The sequence below is a fragment of the Chiloscyllium punctatum genome, chromosome 2, assembly GCF_047496795.1.
Source record: "Chiloscyllium punctatum isolate Juve2018m chromosome 2, sChiPun1.3, whole genome shotgun sequence".
NCBI lineage: Eukaryota > Metazoa > Chordata > Chondrichthyes > Orectolobiformes > Hemiscylliidae > Chiloscyllium > Chiloscyllium punctatum.
The window spans coordinates 34,550,528-34,566,554 of NC_092740.1; the positions used below are offsets into that span (position 1 = coordinate 34,550,528).

At 41.4% G+C, this 16,027-nt stretch overlaps 1 protein-coding gene across 1 annotated transcript in view; it reads right to left on the reverse strand.

Annotated features, from left to right (window-relative positions):
- LOC140495995 (ufm1-specific protease 2-like) overlaps positions 1-16,027 on the reverse strand; it is an 81,958-nt gene that overhangs the window by 26,848 nt on the left and 39,083 nt on the right. The window contains exons 5-7 of the mRNA XM_072595403.1: positions 8,672-8,864; positions 6,101-6,244; positions 5,740-5,904 (exon numbers count right to left, since the gene is read on the reverse strand). Coding sequence (XP_072451504.1) covers positions 5,740-5,904; positions 6,101-6,244; positions 8,672-8,864 — 502 coding nt within the window. The remainder of the gene's footprint in view (positions 1-5,739; positions 5,905-6,100; positions 6,245-8,671; positions 8,865-16,027) is intronic.

Below are 16,027 nucleotides of genomic sequence, written 5' to 3' on the forward strand. Positions count from 1 at the left end.
GAGATGTACAGGTCCATCTAAGGTGTATTCGAGGCACCACTGGATACCTCAGAGAGTACTGGATCCCAAGCTCCCTCAGTCTTCTCTTGATACCGTCAAAGGATTTTCTTTTCCAGATCACCGCCACTGAGAAGTCCTGGAAGAACATGATCTTCGAGCCCTTGTAAACTAGGGCCTTTGGATCCTTCCCCTGGATTCTGGAAGCTTCCACGATTCTCTCCTTATCTCTATAATGATGAAACCGCACCAAGAGAGGACGAGGACGTTGACCCAGACCTGACCTCCATACCATGACCTGGTGAGACCTCTTGATCTTCAAGTCTCTCATTCCAGCCTCCAAGTTAAGGAATTCCTCAATAAATTCGCTGGCTGATATCTTGCTTATCCTCCGGCAGACTAATGACCTGAATATTTTTCCTCTGCCCCTGTTCTCAAGGTCAACAACTTGGTCAAGCAAATTATGGACCTGCATCTCCATGGCTTGGATCCTATCCTTGGAGGAACCGGTATCAGCTTCCATCACTGCAACTCTGTGTTCAACCTCATCCACCCTTTTCTCCAGGTCTGCCAATTGCTGTTCATGCTTCTGCAGCATGATAGAGATCAGGGCCAGCTTCTCCTCTATTTGCTCCCCCTACATCTTGTGAGATTTCACAAGCGCCTTCATGAGGGCCTAATAAGAAATCGAGTCTGAGGATCCTGCTGGCTGGGCCGCGGCCTGGCCTCAGATGCTCATCCTCCCTTCTTTGACAACCCTGGATGCGGAGCTCTGAAAAGCAATCTTCTTAGATCGCCACCATCTTGGATTCCCCCAATTTATGACCTTCAAGCCTTTCTCAATTCCACTTCCCTCCAACCCTTTAACTTCTTCTGGTTGTTTGCATGCTTGTGCCTGTACATTTGACAGGATTCTTGGTGGGCTTTACCATTTACTAATGCTCATTCTTAACTGAGTGTAGTTTATTTTAAGTGATCAAACAAACTCTTGTGAGGGCAAAAGATCTGGTTGGCTACTTCTTCATAGCTTTACATATGGTCAAGCACATATTGAACTGAAAAAGCACATACTTACAAAATTCAAACTGTCTTATAACCAACCTTAGGAATTAAAGGAGGAATTTATTTACCCCTCTGCATTTGATAGTAACAACATATGACCCAGCCTAGGCAAAAATGGCTGCTTTCCATCCTTAAAGGAAATGAGTAAACCAAATTTGTTTTACAATATTGTTGATAGCCATAATGATCACCATTACTGAAACTAGATATATATTCCAAATTTATTAATTCAGTTTAAACAACACCAGTGACCATGATGAGATTTGAACCTACACTTCCAGAGCATTATACTGAGCTGTGGATTTCTAGTCCAGAAGTATTATTGTTAATCAACCATTGTTGTGGTTCTGTTCGCCGAGCTGGGAATTTGTCTTGCAAACGTTTCGTCCCCTGTCTAGGTGACATCCTCAGTGCTTGGGAGCCTCCTGTGAAGCGCTTCTGTTCTGTTTCCTCCGGCATTTATAGTGGCCTGTCTCTGCCGCTTCCGGTTGTCAGTTCGAGCTGTCCACTGTAGTGGCCGGTATATTGGGTCCAGGTCGATGTGTTTGTTGATAGAGTCTGTGGATGAGTGCCATGCCTCTAGGAATTCCCTGGCTGTTCTCTGTTTGGCTTGCCCTATAATGGTTGTGTTGTCCCAGTCAAATTCATGTTGCTTGTCATCTGTGTGTGTGGCTACTAAGGATAGCTGGTCGTGTCGTTTCGTGGCTAGTTGGTGTTCGTGTATACGGATCATTAACTGTCTTCCTGTTTGTCCGATGTAGTGTTTTGTGCAGTCCTTGCATGGGATTTTGTACACTACATTAGTTTTGCTCATGTTGGGTATCGGGTCCTTTGTTCTGGTGAGTTGTTGTCTGAGCGTGGCTGTTGGTTTGTGTGCTGTTATGAGTCCTAGTGGTCGCAGTAGTCTGGCTGTCAGTTCAGAAATGCTCCTGATGTATGGTAGTGTGGCTAGTCCTTTGGGTTGCGGCATGTCCTCGTTCCGTTGTCTCTCCCTTAGGCATCTGTTGATGAAATTACGAGGGTATCCCTTTTTTGCGAATACTTTGTATAGGTGTTCCTCTTCCTCTTTTTGTAGTTCTGGTGTGCTGCAGTGTGTTGTGGCCCTTTTGAATAGTGTCCTGATGCAACTTCGTTTGTATGTGTTGGGGTGGTTGCTTTCATAGTTTAGGACTTGGTCTGTGTGTATGGCTTTCCTGTAAACCTTTGTGGTGAATTCTCCGTTCGGTGTTCTCTGTACCATCACGTCTAGGAATGGGAGTTGGTTGTCCTTTTCTTCCTCTCTAGTGAATCGGATTCCTGTGAGTGTGGCGTTGATGATCTGGTGTGTGTTCTCTATTTCTGTGTTTTTAATTATTACAAAGGTGTCATCCACCTATCTGACCCAGAATTTGGGTTGAAGTTGTGGTAAGACTGTTTGTTCTAACCTTTGCATTACTGCTTCTGCTATGAGTCCAGAGATCGGTGAGCCCATGGGTGTTCCGTTGATTTGTTCGTATATTTGGTTATTGAATGTGAAGTGTGTTGTGAGGCACAAGTCCAGTAGTTTAAGTATGCCGTCTTTGTTGATAGGTTCAACGTCCTGTTGTCTGTTATGTCTGTCCACCAAGTTGGCTATTGTTTCTTTGGCTAGTGTTTTGTCGATGGAGGTGAATAGTGCCGTTACATCAAATGAGACCATAGTTTCTTCCCTGTCTATGTGTATATTTCTGATGATGTCCAAGAATTCCTGTGTCGATTGTATAGATTGTCTGGATCCGCTGATCAGGTGTTTCAGTTTCTGCTGTAGTTCTTTGGCCAGTTTGTGTGATGGTGTCCCTGGTAGTGATACTATGGGTCTGAGTGGGATGTCTGGTTTGTGCACTTTGGGTAGTCCATAGAATCTGGGGGTGTTGTTGCTTTCAGGTTTCATTCTTTGTGGTCAGACCTGGTTATCTGTCCGTTTTTTTGTAGATTCCTCAGTGTGTTGTTTATCCTACTGGTGAGCTGTGAGGTGGGGTCAAACTCCCTCTTTTGGTAGGTGTTGGTATCTGCAAGTAGTTGTTGTGCTTTTTGCATGTACTCTGCTTTGTCCAGGATGACCGTCATTCTGCCTTTGTCTGCTGATAGTATAATTATGTTTTTATCGTTTCTTAGTGATTTTAGTGCTTTCCTCTCCTTGGTGTTGAGGTTATGTGTTTGTTTTTTTCTTGTTATCAGCGGTATGATACTTTGTCTCACAGTTTGTTGTGTCTCTTCTGTCAGTCCATTGTTCCTGAGTGTGCATTCTAGTGCTGCTAGGAAGTCTGCTGTCTTGGCGTCCCTGTGGTTGTAGTTGAGTCCCTTGGCCAGTATGGTTCTTTCCGTGTCTGTGAGCTGTCTGTGGGAGAGGTTTTTAACCCAGGTGTGTGTGGTGGTGTCCTCTTCTTTGTGTGTTAGTTTGGCCATTTTTTCTTTTAGTGCCATTTTTTTGCGGTGTGTGGTCCTGTTCTGTCCTATGGTGACAGCCTGTTCTATGGTCCGGGTCCATTCCTGATTGGTGGTTTTTGAAATTAACGATTTTTGGCACGCAATTTCTTGTCTGTATTTGTGTAGTCTGTTGTGAGCTGAGGAATCTACAAAAAAATGGACAGATAACCAGGTCTGACCTACAAAGAATGAAACCTGAAAGCAACAACACCCCCAGATTCTATGGACTACCCAAAGTGCACAAACTAGACATCCCACTCAGACCCATAGTATCACTACCAGGGACACCATCACACAAACTGGCCAAAGAACTACAGCAGAAACTGAAACACCTGATCAGCGGATCCAGACAATCTATACAATCGACACAGGAATTCTTGGACATCATCAGAAATATACACATAGACAGGGAAGAAACTATGGTCTCATTTGATGTAACGGCACTATTCACCTCCATCGACAAAACACTAGCCAAAGAAACAATAGCCAACTTGGTGGACAGACATAACAGACAACAGGACGTTGAACCTATCAACAAAGACGGCATACTTAAACTACTGGACTTGTGCCTCACAACACACTTCACATTCAATAACCAAATATACGAACAAATCAACGGAACACCCATGGGCTCACCGATCTCTGGACTCATAGCAGAAGCAGTAATGCAAAGGTTAGAACAAACAGTCTTACCACAACTTCAACCCAAATTCTGGGTCAGATAGGTGGATGACACCTTTGTAATAATTAAAAACACAGAAATAGAGAACACACACCAGATCATCAACGCCACACTCACAGGAATCCGATTCACTAGAGAGGAAGAAAAGGACAACCAACTCCCATTCCTAGACGTGATGGTACAGAGAACACCGAACGGAGAATTCACCACAAAGGTTTACAGGAAAGCCATACACACAGACCAAGTCCTAAACTATGAAAGCAACCACCCCAACACATACAAACGAAGTTGCATCAGGACACTATTCAAAAGGGCCACAACACACTGCAGCACACCAGAACTACAAAAAGAGGAAGAGGAACACCTATACAAAGTATTCGCCAAAAACGGATACCCTCGTAATTTCATCAACAGATGCCTAAGGGAGAGACAACGGAACGAGGACATGCCGCAACCCAAAGGACTAGCCACACTACCATACATCAGGAGCATTTCTGAACTGACAGCCAGACTACTGCGACCACTAGGACTCATAACAGCACACAAACCAACAGCCACGCTCAGACAACAACTCACCAGAACAAAGGACCCGATACCCAACATGAGCAAAACTAATGTAGTGTACAAAATCCCATGCAAGGACTGCAGAAAACACTACATCGGACAAACAGGAAGACAGTTAACGATCCGTATACATGAACACCAACTAGCCACCAAACGACACGACCAGCTATCCTTAGTAGCCACACACACAGATGACAAGCAACATGAATTTGACTGGGAAAACACAACCATTATAGGGCAAGCCAAACAGAGAACAGCCAGGGAATTCCTAGAGGCATGGCACTCATCCACAGACTCTATCAACAAACACATCGACCTGGACCCAATATACCGGCCACTACAGTGGACAGCTCGAACTGACAACCGGAAGCGGCAGAGACAGGCCACTATAAATGCCGGAGGAAACAGCACAGAAGCGCTTCACAGGAGGCTCCCAAGCACTGAGGATGTCACCTAGACAGGGGACGAAACGTTTGCAAGACAAATTCCCAGCTCGGCGAACAGAACCACAACAACGAGCACCCGAGCTACAAATCTTCTACCAAACGTTAATCAACCATCTCCTAAAATAAAACCTCGTATCCTCATCTGAAAATAATTCTGCCAGTATTTACGTATAACAAAATGGAGATGGTTTGATCACCTTTACTGTGTTCAAATACTGAAAGAGACTGAAGGGGTCATCACCTAAGTCCTACCTGACTATGTGACAGTATATCTGGCACTCACTTGTCCAAAACTCTCTTATCAAATGTAATTAAAATACCCAGCAAATCTGATTATTTAATTGATTTAATCTGATACTCTAGGGATTAAATTATCTGATTACATTTTCTCAAAGTGTATTTCTCAAATTTGTGACCACAATTTTACATGACAACTGAACTAAACCTTTATTAAAAATGAAAATTGTGTTTTTAAAAGATTTGCATAAATAAGACTAGACAAGCATAAATAACATTAATCGTAATTTAAAACAATGATCATACATCCTGCATCTCTGTAAGCGTAGGTGTAGGTTTGTTAATGTAACCCTGACAGTTGAACCAGGAGATGATGACTTGGAAACAACGGTACAGTGCACCCCATTCAGCGTCATTTTCATTGTCCTGCATGCAGTGGTGAAAGATATAGGATCCGTGCACTCCAAAAATCTGATTCAAAGTGAACAAAATATAATATTTAAAAGTTAAAAACTGTTTAGAATTGAGTCAAAATGTATATTTTTCCCCAACTTACAATTAAAAAAGACTTTTCTGTAATAATACAATACTTGAATGACAAAATCTATTTTTGTGGCTATTTTACTTTATTTTACTTAAACAATTTATAGTAAACTTAGATTTGTACCTGGAACTCATCAGGGTTAAGGGTTGGAATGTACTTATGCACATTTCTCAAGTACTTAGCTTTCATCTCATCACTTGGAAAACAAAAAGCCATAGAACGTCGGAAGAAGGGTTTATTGTCTAGGCCAAGTAAAGCATGCAACTCCTGTGCATATCAAAAAATGCAAAACTTTTAAGTTGATGATTTCATAAGATCCACAGGTAAATGTTTTTACAAACTACAGAAACAGTATTAACTTAAAATTATGAACAAAAATCCATATGCTTCTAATTTCTGCTATAACTTGATTGTCCTTACTATAACCTACCTAATAATAATCAGATATCTGGCAGCTATCACAGCTGTTGCTATACAAGTTTTAAAAATCTTCAGAGGTGGAACTGCATAACAAATTCCTATAGAAGACATAAAGGCTGCAGTTTTACACTATCCTATTGCTTTATTAGAATGTCCCATCGCATCCAAATAGCCGCAATGGGCTGCAATCAATAAAGCATTGAATGATAGACAGGCTGCCGTTTGAACCAAATAACTGCAAATCGAAGCATGGAGAGGAGGATGACTTTCACTGTAATGTTCCAGTTTTGGAGGGTGTGATATTGCTTGTTTTGAGTTAGAATAAAGAAATTTGCGTAACATTTTGCAGAAGAGGTTTCCATAGAAGTTAAAAGCACATCACGTTTGCCAATGTCCCATGGCAGCTGGACAGTGCCAAGACTTAGGAGCCCATCAAACCATTAAATAATTAAAATTGGAGTTTAATTCATGCAATGTCAGAATAGGAGATTTGCTGCCAGTATTGTCTTAAATGACGGGCTGTCAGGAGCCAAGACAAAACACACTGTCTCCCTTAGGAACAGAAGTAGGCCATTTAATCCATCAAGCCTCCTCCATGATTGAATTAGATCAAGGCTGATTTGTAACCCAAATCTATTTACATGCATTTTCTTATATACCTTAATACATTTATCTGACAGTAATTATCTGTTTAGAAAATTCAGTTGTCCTAACAATCACTGTCCTTTGGCAGAAGCAATTCCAGATCTGCAACCTTTTGTATTAAAAAGTGTATTTTTAAGTCATTCCTGAATAGTTTACTCTAATATTAAGTTTACTGGAATACAAGAAAATAAATTACGGCAGGAGTAAGTTATCTGGTCTCTTCTCAGCTTTTGTAAACATACCATATGATCATGATTGATCTACTACTTCGGTTTCAACCTCCTACATTATTGACATATCCAAAAATCTATCAGTCATTATTGTGAAAACATTGAATATTTAGCATCCATAGACCTGTGTTATGAAGAATTACAAAGATTGACCGGTCTCTGATAGAAGCATTTCAATCTTGGCCAAATTCTGAGACTATGTTCCCAAGTTCTCGACCACAGGCATGACGATGTACCTCTCCAGCATTTACTGTACCTTATTAATGTCTTTAAGAATTTGATATGTGTTTCAATTATGTTGTTTTCCATTATTCTAAATTCAAGTGAATATAGTTCCCATGTACCCAATCTCTCCGAAAAGGACAGGATCATTGTCTCATGAATTGGTCTGGTGATCCTTTGGAAATCATCGCAGGACATACATATATTCTTACTAAGATAGGGTATGGTTTCACAGGCCCGATACAATTACAGAAGGACTTCTTTGCTGTTATACTAGTCCCTTGGCAACAAGATTTTCACATCCAATGCTTTTCTAATTTATTTGCTGCACTCCCAGGTTAACTTGCAGTGATTCGTGTGCAGAATTCCTGTAAATACCTTGCTCTTGATTCGAACAAATTTCCCTGCATCTATCCTAAGAAATACTTCTAACGATTTTAACACTTCAATTGGATTGCTCCCTTAATCTTTTAACTCAACATTGTGCAAACTGCCTTTGTAATCAAACTTTATAAACCCTGGGAATATTCAAAAAATAAAACTGGTCAATTATCAACAGTATTGTGGACCTGCCTGACTTGGCATAGATATAAAAACTCAGCCATAGAAGAGGATGGCGTTATTCCAAACCTCAATCAGGAGGTATAGCATTTTGTTGCCATTTTGTTCCTTTTCCCTCGATGGAGGATAATACTCTCAGTTAATACCAGGCTGATAAGCCGATAATAGCTGTCATGGAATTGATATCCAACACTAGTGCAGTAAGTACAATGGTTTTTTTCTTTACAAGTATTGTGGCTTCTTATCTAAATAGGGTCATTAAGCTTTTATAAAGTGTAATCGAGGCAAGAGAAGGAGGACACAATTTGGAAAGTGATTTATGGTTGCTCAAGAAACAAGCATCTCATTGCTTCCAAAAATCTTATTGAATATTAAGCACATGTCATGTTGTATTTAGCATACCATGGAATTTATTTTCTGAGGATATGTTATGTCAAAATACCATTTCCTGTTCAGAACCAACAGAATTTTGGAAAATATGAAAAAAAAACTGATTGTTCATGTAGCAAAACTGAGCATCAATTGAAAGTTGCCAAAATAAATTACTCCTTTAAACATTTTGTAATTCATTGACAAGCTGTATAAATGGAAAAAGTGACCTGGAGTCCAACCATACTTTTCGTTGTGGTTCCAGAGTTTCATCACTGATTCCAGCAGGGTATATTACTGTAGTTAGAGTGGTTTTCTCTGGCAATTCAAAGTGGAATGCCTGTGGCATTGGGACAGTCTTTCCATTTGTATATCGCTGAATACATTTGTCCATCGCAGATAACTGTGTAATAATGGCATCCACAAACTGATCTTGTATCCTGTCAAAACCATCAAGTATAGTCACCATGAAAGACAGATCATAAAGAACATAACTTGATATACAGCAAATGGCAAGAAACCTAAGTTAACTCAGAAACAAAATTATGTTCTGAAATAATCTAGTTTATCTCCAGTAATGGTAAATCATTTAAGTTGAATATCTTTACACTGAGTAAACGTGGCAATATTTTCCATCCTGTTTCTACCAAATTCCCCCAATTCAAATTTCACAATTCAGGCTCACTGCTAAATGTCAAGTGCAGAATCATAATTAAATCTGGAATTCTGATCAAAGATCTAACTTAAAAACTTCGACAGAGCCATTTTTAAATTCAGATTTCTGGCATTTCTTTGTTTTATGTTTTTTAAAATGTTTTTTTTAATTAGGAGACATGGAACCCATCTCCAAAATGCACTTCCAAATAGGGCAGGACTATGTACCAATGATTCTTGGGTTTACATCTTGGAGGTGCAAATCACAAATTGGCACATTTCCCAATGTCACAACTAATCAAATGGATTAAGAGGTTGGTGGGAAGATCAATAATTTTACAATACGCCGCATTCAAGATGTTTTGGGTACATTCGAAATATATTCCTTCTAATGCAATAGGCAGGATTTTGTTTAAAATCTAGAGTTTCCCAGATTATCAAGGAGGTGGAACTTAACATTATAAAGAAAAGGTGTGCTTCTGACAGGTGTAAGGCTGAAAATACAATTGAGAATGAACAGGAATACCAAAGGTTTAGAGGGAGGTGGAAAAGCAAATAAAAAAATCAGAGGAACTGTGAGAAAAAATAGCATTTAACATAAAGGGAAATTCAAAGTCTTCTATCAGCATTTGCACTGTTAGAGAGTGGTTACAGAAGGAGTGGGATCAATCAGAGATTTAAAAAGGGATCTACAAATAAAGGCAAGGGACATGGCTGAGGTATTAAATGCAGAGAAGTGTAAGGTGGTGCGCTTTGATTAGGCAAATACTGAAAGCCAATATAAAATAGGGGCTACAATTCTGAAAGGAACATGATGTCACAAAAGTCTTTTTCACAGCAAGTTTTTAAGGTATAGAATGTACTACCCAGAAATCTGCTGGAGGAAGGTTCAATAGAGGCATTCAAGAGGGCATTAGATGTTTTTTTTAGATAGTAATAATGCACAAGGAAATGGGGAAAAGACAGGCACGAGATAATACAGCCGTCTCAGTAATACAGCCTGATGCAGACACAATGGGCCAAATGGTCTCCTTCTGTACAATAATTCTATAATTCACTCAATGAGAAAACAAATCTGAAACCTTGACATCTTCACACCTAACTCAGCTGTGCAATATGGAGATAAAATGACGACTACTGCTTGAAGTGTTGGTAGAATTAGTTACTATCTTTTTTTTGGGTCAGAGTACAATGGTTTACACATGAGTTTCTGCTGGGAGCAATTATTCTATTCAAACATTCACTGAATGTGGACTGCCACCCATCTGCCATTAAATTAGTTTCTGTTGAAAGGTCATTCTTGTGGCTATCATGAACATGTCCTCATACAATCATGACTGCTCTGTACTTTGTTTCAAACGGCAATGTAGATGTGGATGACAACACTTCAAAACTATAAGCACATGTAACTGTAGGTCTCCAATTACACACTCAATGGGGTTTTAAGGATGGCTATTTTTGGGAGGAAATGCTATCACAGTTGATAAATGCCTGCATTTAAATCAACCAATGTAGTATTGGCACTTTGGTTCTACAACTTACCTCTATAGAAAGTTACAGAGTTCAAAGTTCGTTGGTGAGGCATGACATTTACCTTCTTGTAAAGGCGAAGTATTCATGGCAGACTATGTGAAGCTACAACATGTGGTTTCATTGTAAATGACGTGAGAGATCAGAAGGGTAAACATTGACCTGCTAATTTAAATATTTACCACAGATTGCCTGCTCACTCATCTGAGATGAAACCAGAACTCAGGTCATATATTGTGGCATTGCTCACCATGAGACATTAGCATCAAAGCAAACAGCAATTGGAAGGCCACCAAGTCCAGGAATTTCCAGCAGCTGCCTCACAACTTCCAGAGAGAGAAGCAGTAGCTGCAGATCCCCCAAAGGGGTGAATGGGAATGGCCAAAGGTTGTATACACAAGCCTTGCTGTCAGAAACACAGTGCAGGAACAGACAAGGGATGCTCTGTAGGTAGACAAGCAGGACACTGGAAGAACATAGCAAGCCAGGAAATGGAGAAGTCAATGTTTTGGGTATAAACCTTCTTCAGGACTGGGGGTAGGTGTAAGGGGAGCAGCAGATAAAAGGGGAGGCGGGGAAGGGTTTTGGGTGTGGACAGGGGTGGTGAGGTAGGAATCGGTGAACACAGGTAGAGGACTTGTTTGGTCGATGGGAGGAATGAATCTGGTTGGTAGCTGGAATGAAGGGTTGAACAGAGGAATGGAAGGGAGGAGGAGGGGCTGGAAAGGGAGTTGGGGATGGGAAAGGAGGTTATTTGAAATTGGAGAACTCAATGTAAAGTCTTCCAGGCTGTAGGCTGCCCAGGTGGAAGATGAGGTGTTGGTTCTCCAATTTGCAGTTTGATTTGCTGTGGCAATGGAGAAGGCTAAGGATGGTCATATCAAAAAGTCAGTGGGAAGGCAAATTAAAATTTCACATGGAAGGACTGTTTGGGTCCCTGGATGGAGATGATGGGGTTGGTGTGCCAGCATCTGGGATGCTTGGGAGGTGTCCCAGATATCCAACTATTTTGAACAATGTGCTTTTCTCCCCCCCGTCACCCAGACAGCCCTCCACTGCACCTCCTCCATTCCCCACTCCACTGCTGTAACCTCCCCTTTCTAAACGCAATAAAGACAGGGTCCCCCTTGTCCTCACCTACAACCTCACCAGTCTCCACATCCAACGTATCATCCTTAAATACTTTCGCCAACTCCAATTAGACCCCATCGCCAAGAACATCTTCCTCTCTCTACCCATCTCTGCCTTCTGCAAGAACCGTTCTCTTTGCCAATTCTTGGTTTGTGCCACTCTTCCTCCAACCACTTTGAGCCCAGGGACTTTCCCCTGCAACCATAAAAGATGCAAAACTTGCTGGCGCACCCCTCCCCCCACCTCCATTCAGGGTCCTAAACAGTCCTTCCAGGTGAAAAGGATGTTCACCTGCCTCTCCTCCAATCAAGTTTACTGTTATACAGTGATCCTGTTGTGGTCTTCTCCACATCGGGGAGACCAAACATCAACTCAGGGCACATTTTGCTGACCTTCGTAGCTGGGCCCACAGGGGTCATCCTGACCTTCCTGTCACTGCCAATTTCAATTCCCCTTCCCCCTCTCTTTCCAACATGACCATCCTTGGCCTCTTCCATTGCCACTGCAAATCAGACCACAAAGTGGAGGAACACTACCTCATCGTCCGCCTTTATCTGCAATGCCTCACACACACCCCCACCCCCACCCCCCCCCCCTCCAAGTCATGAAGAAGGGTTCCACCAAAACGATGACTTCTCCACCTCCAAATGCTGCCTGGCTTGCTGTGTTTTTTCAGCCTCCTGCTTGTCTACCTTGGATTCCAGCATCTGCAGTTTTTTTTGTCTCTAACAAAGGATGCTCCAAGTCATCATTAACAAACTGCAGCAATGATTGAAACAAGGCTTCCACTTGGTTGCAATGGCTGGCAATCCTGTACCAGTGCCCATCAAGGTCACAGCTGATCTAGGTTTTTTTCAGCTAGTAAGAAAGGAAGAAGGGACAGCTGTAACAGTGTTGGATGGGAGCAATGCCTTGGAGGGATCATATGAATTTGACTGAATTGACATAGAACATGCAACATTACAGTGCAGTACAGATCCTTTGACACTTGATGTTGCGCCGACCTGTGGAACTGATCTGAAGCCTACCTATCCGACAGTATTCCATTTTCATCCAAATGTTTGTCCAATGACCATTTAAATCCCCTTAAAGTTGGCGAGTCTACTACTGTTGCAGGCAGTGCGTTCCACACCCCTACTACTCTCTGTGTAAAGAAAGCACTTCTGACAATTGTCCTATATCTATCACCCCTTAATTTAAAGCTATGTCCCCTTGTGCTAGCCATCACCATCTGGAGAAAAAGGCTCTCACTGTCTAACCCTCTGATTATCTTATATGCCTCAATGAAGTCAGCTCTCAACCTTCTTCTCTCTAATGAAAACAGCTTCAAGTCTCTCAGTCTTTCTTCATAAGACCTTCCTGCCCTACCAGACAACATCCTAGTAAATTGCCTTTGAACTCTTTCCAAAGCCTCCACATTCTTCCTATGATGCAATGACTAGAACGGTACACTATACTCCAAGTGTAGCCGCACCAGAATTTTGTACAGCTGCAACATGACCTTGTGGCTCCGAAACTGAATCCTTCTACCAATAAAAGCTAATACACTGTATGCCTTCTTAACAACCCTATCAACCTGGGTGGCAACTTTCAGAGATCTATGTACATGAATACTGAGATCTTTCTGCTCATCTATACTGCCAAGAATCTTACCATTAGCCCAGTACTCTCTATTCCTGTTGCTCCTTCTAAAGTGAATCACCTCACACTTTTCCACGTTAAACTCAATTTGCCACCTCTCAGCCCAGCTTTCAGCTTATCTATGTCTCTTTGTAACCTGCAACATCCTTCGGCACTGTCCAGAACTCCATCGACCTTAGTGTCATCCGCAAATTTACTTGGACTGAGTTTATGTGGTTGAAATAAGGAAATAATAGAGGAATCATCACATTATTGGGTGCAGTCTGCAGGCTGTGATTCCTACACCATGTGGGAACTTCAGAACATTCATGTAACTTGGGAATGACGTGTGCAGAAAATGAACTTAAGCTGAGGATTTCTATGCTTGAGGAAGCAGCGCTTGTTAGTGCAGAGCATCAAACAAGATAAGAGTTTATTTTATATTTGTTCATGGGACTTGGGCTTCGCTGTCTGGCCAGTACCTATTGCCCATCCTTCACTACCCTTAAACTGAGAGGCTTGGTAGGACATTTCAGCTGGCAGTTGAGAGTCAACCACATTGCAGTGGGTCTAGAGTCATTTATAAGCTAGACCCGGTGAGGATGGCAGATATCCTTCCCTGAAGGATATTAGTGGCAGTGAGTTTCTTCGATCATGCGTTCTGTGAGTGGTCAGTCCATAAACTGTGAGAGATCAGGATGATAAATGGGTAGTCCTCCAGAACAGCAGGAAGTGACAAATCTGATTATTTGGGGTGTGTGCTACTCTTACATTGGTACACAGCTTTAGAGTCTGCTGGGACTGACGTTTTTGGAGCAGTCTCCACCAATAGCACCAGTGGGCCAGGGATGGCCCAACAACACAGGAAATAGGAGCAGCAGTAGGCCAATTGGCCCCTCAAAGATGCTCCACCATTCAACAAGATCATGGTTGATCTACTCCAGGCCTCAAATCCCCTCAGTATAGACATCTGGTTGTCAATATTTCAAAAATCTATCAACATTGTCTTCAAATATAATCAACGATCCTCCCTACACAACTCTCCAGAGTAGATAATTCCAGATATTCACTATCCTTTGAGAGAAGAAATTCCTTCAATCTCATTTTTAAATGAGTGTCCCCTTCTTCTGTAACAATGTCCCCTAGTTCAAGGTTCCCCCACGAGTGGAAATATCTTCCCAACAATAACCCTGTCAAGCCCCTTCAGGATCTTGTATGTTTCAATAAGATCACCCTTGTTCTTCTAAACTCTAACAAATAAAGGTCAGGCCTGTTTAACTATTACTGATAAGTCAAGCAGCCTAGTAAACCCTTTTGTAGGAGATAGCACAATATGTTTGCCTGTTGGCATAAATATGGTGGAGATTTTTAGCTGCAATAACAGAATTAGCTTGCCTGGTTCAAATTAGAGTGAGATCACAAGTAAGCACAAGTAAGCTTTAAGAAGGAGATAAATCCAAGGTAACAGGGTTTATTTTGAATAAAGAATCTTGCAAATTAATATACAGGGAGTTCTGTAAAAACCACAGCTGCAGATGCCTGTAAGATATAGTCTGATAAGAGATGCCTTTTTTTAATTTCAAGAGATAGTAAACTCTGAACATTTGCCCAGTGATTTGTGCTGGTGAGCTAGTTGGCATAAATGCATGACTGAATGTGACAATGCTACTCCTTTAACAAGGTTATGCTGTCCTTGACTTTTTTTTCAGAGGTTGTAAAAGCAGCAATTCTGAAAGGTCTGGCTTTGAAGAGTTTTAGGGCCAACTTGATTATAGTTAACAGATACTGTCTAAGGCAAAGGGCTTTCAAGTCTAAAATAAAATCTTGTACAATGAAAGGGGAGTGGTCCGTTGTTCCCGCTCAGCTTTTCTTTGGTTTGGTTTGGTCTTTAGCAGTCTGGCTGTTCACTGAAAACAATCAGCTCAGTTTGAGGCTGCTGGTCCACAAAAGCAGCTACATGGAAGAAGATGTTCCACGCTGAGTCCCTCTGGGGACTCTCTCCTGTCAGACCCTGTGTTTGATTTTACCTTTTTTTGCCAAGGGGTGTTTATGGGAATTGTTGCAGGAATTTGGAACAGCGTCATTAGGTTGGGATAGTCTGTTGGGTTTTCAGATAGATTAAGTTATTTTGTATTGTGCTCTCTTTTGTTTGTGTTTCATTTGGTAATCATGTAAATAAATTCTGTTTTGTTTAAAACTAAGCAGTTGGGCTAGCTGCATCACTTCCGGAATATCCGCTACACACCTGCTTTAGCAAGGTTAGGGTCTGGGCTACTTTATTGAAATGTTTTGGCCTGATCTGGTCCATAACACTAAAGGTATGATGCAGGAGGGATGACATCTTATTCTTGGGCAGATGGAATGAGTTCTGGGGCATGAGGCATCTATTCAACATTATATTATATCTCAAGAGATATGGGAGGAGATGATGGTGCAGGGATACTATGTAAAGTATTGGTCTCATTATCTCGGAAAAGTGAAGAAAATGTTGCAGACAGTTGAGAAAACATTTGCTAGATTAACACCAGGAATAGGCACAGTATCTTATGAGGAAAGGCTGGACTGGTATCTGCTATAGTTTAGAAAAGTAACAGATGACTTGATCTAGATGGTAGATGTAGAGAGGTCAGTTCCTATTCTGGGAGTATCTAGAACTAAAGGTCACTTT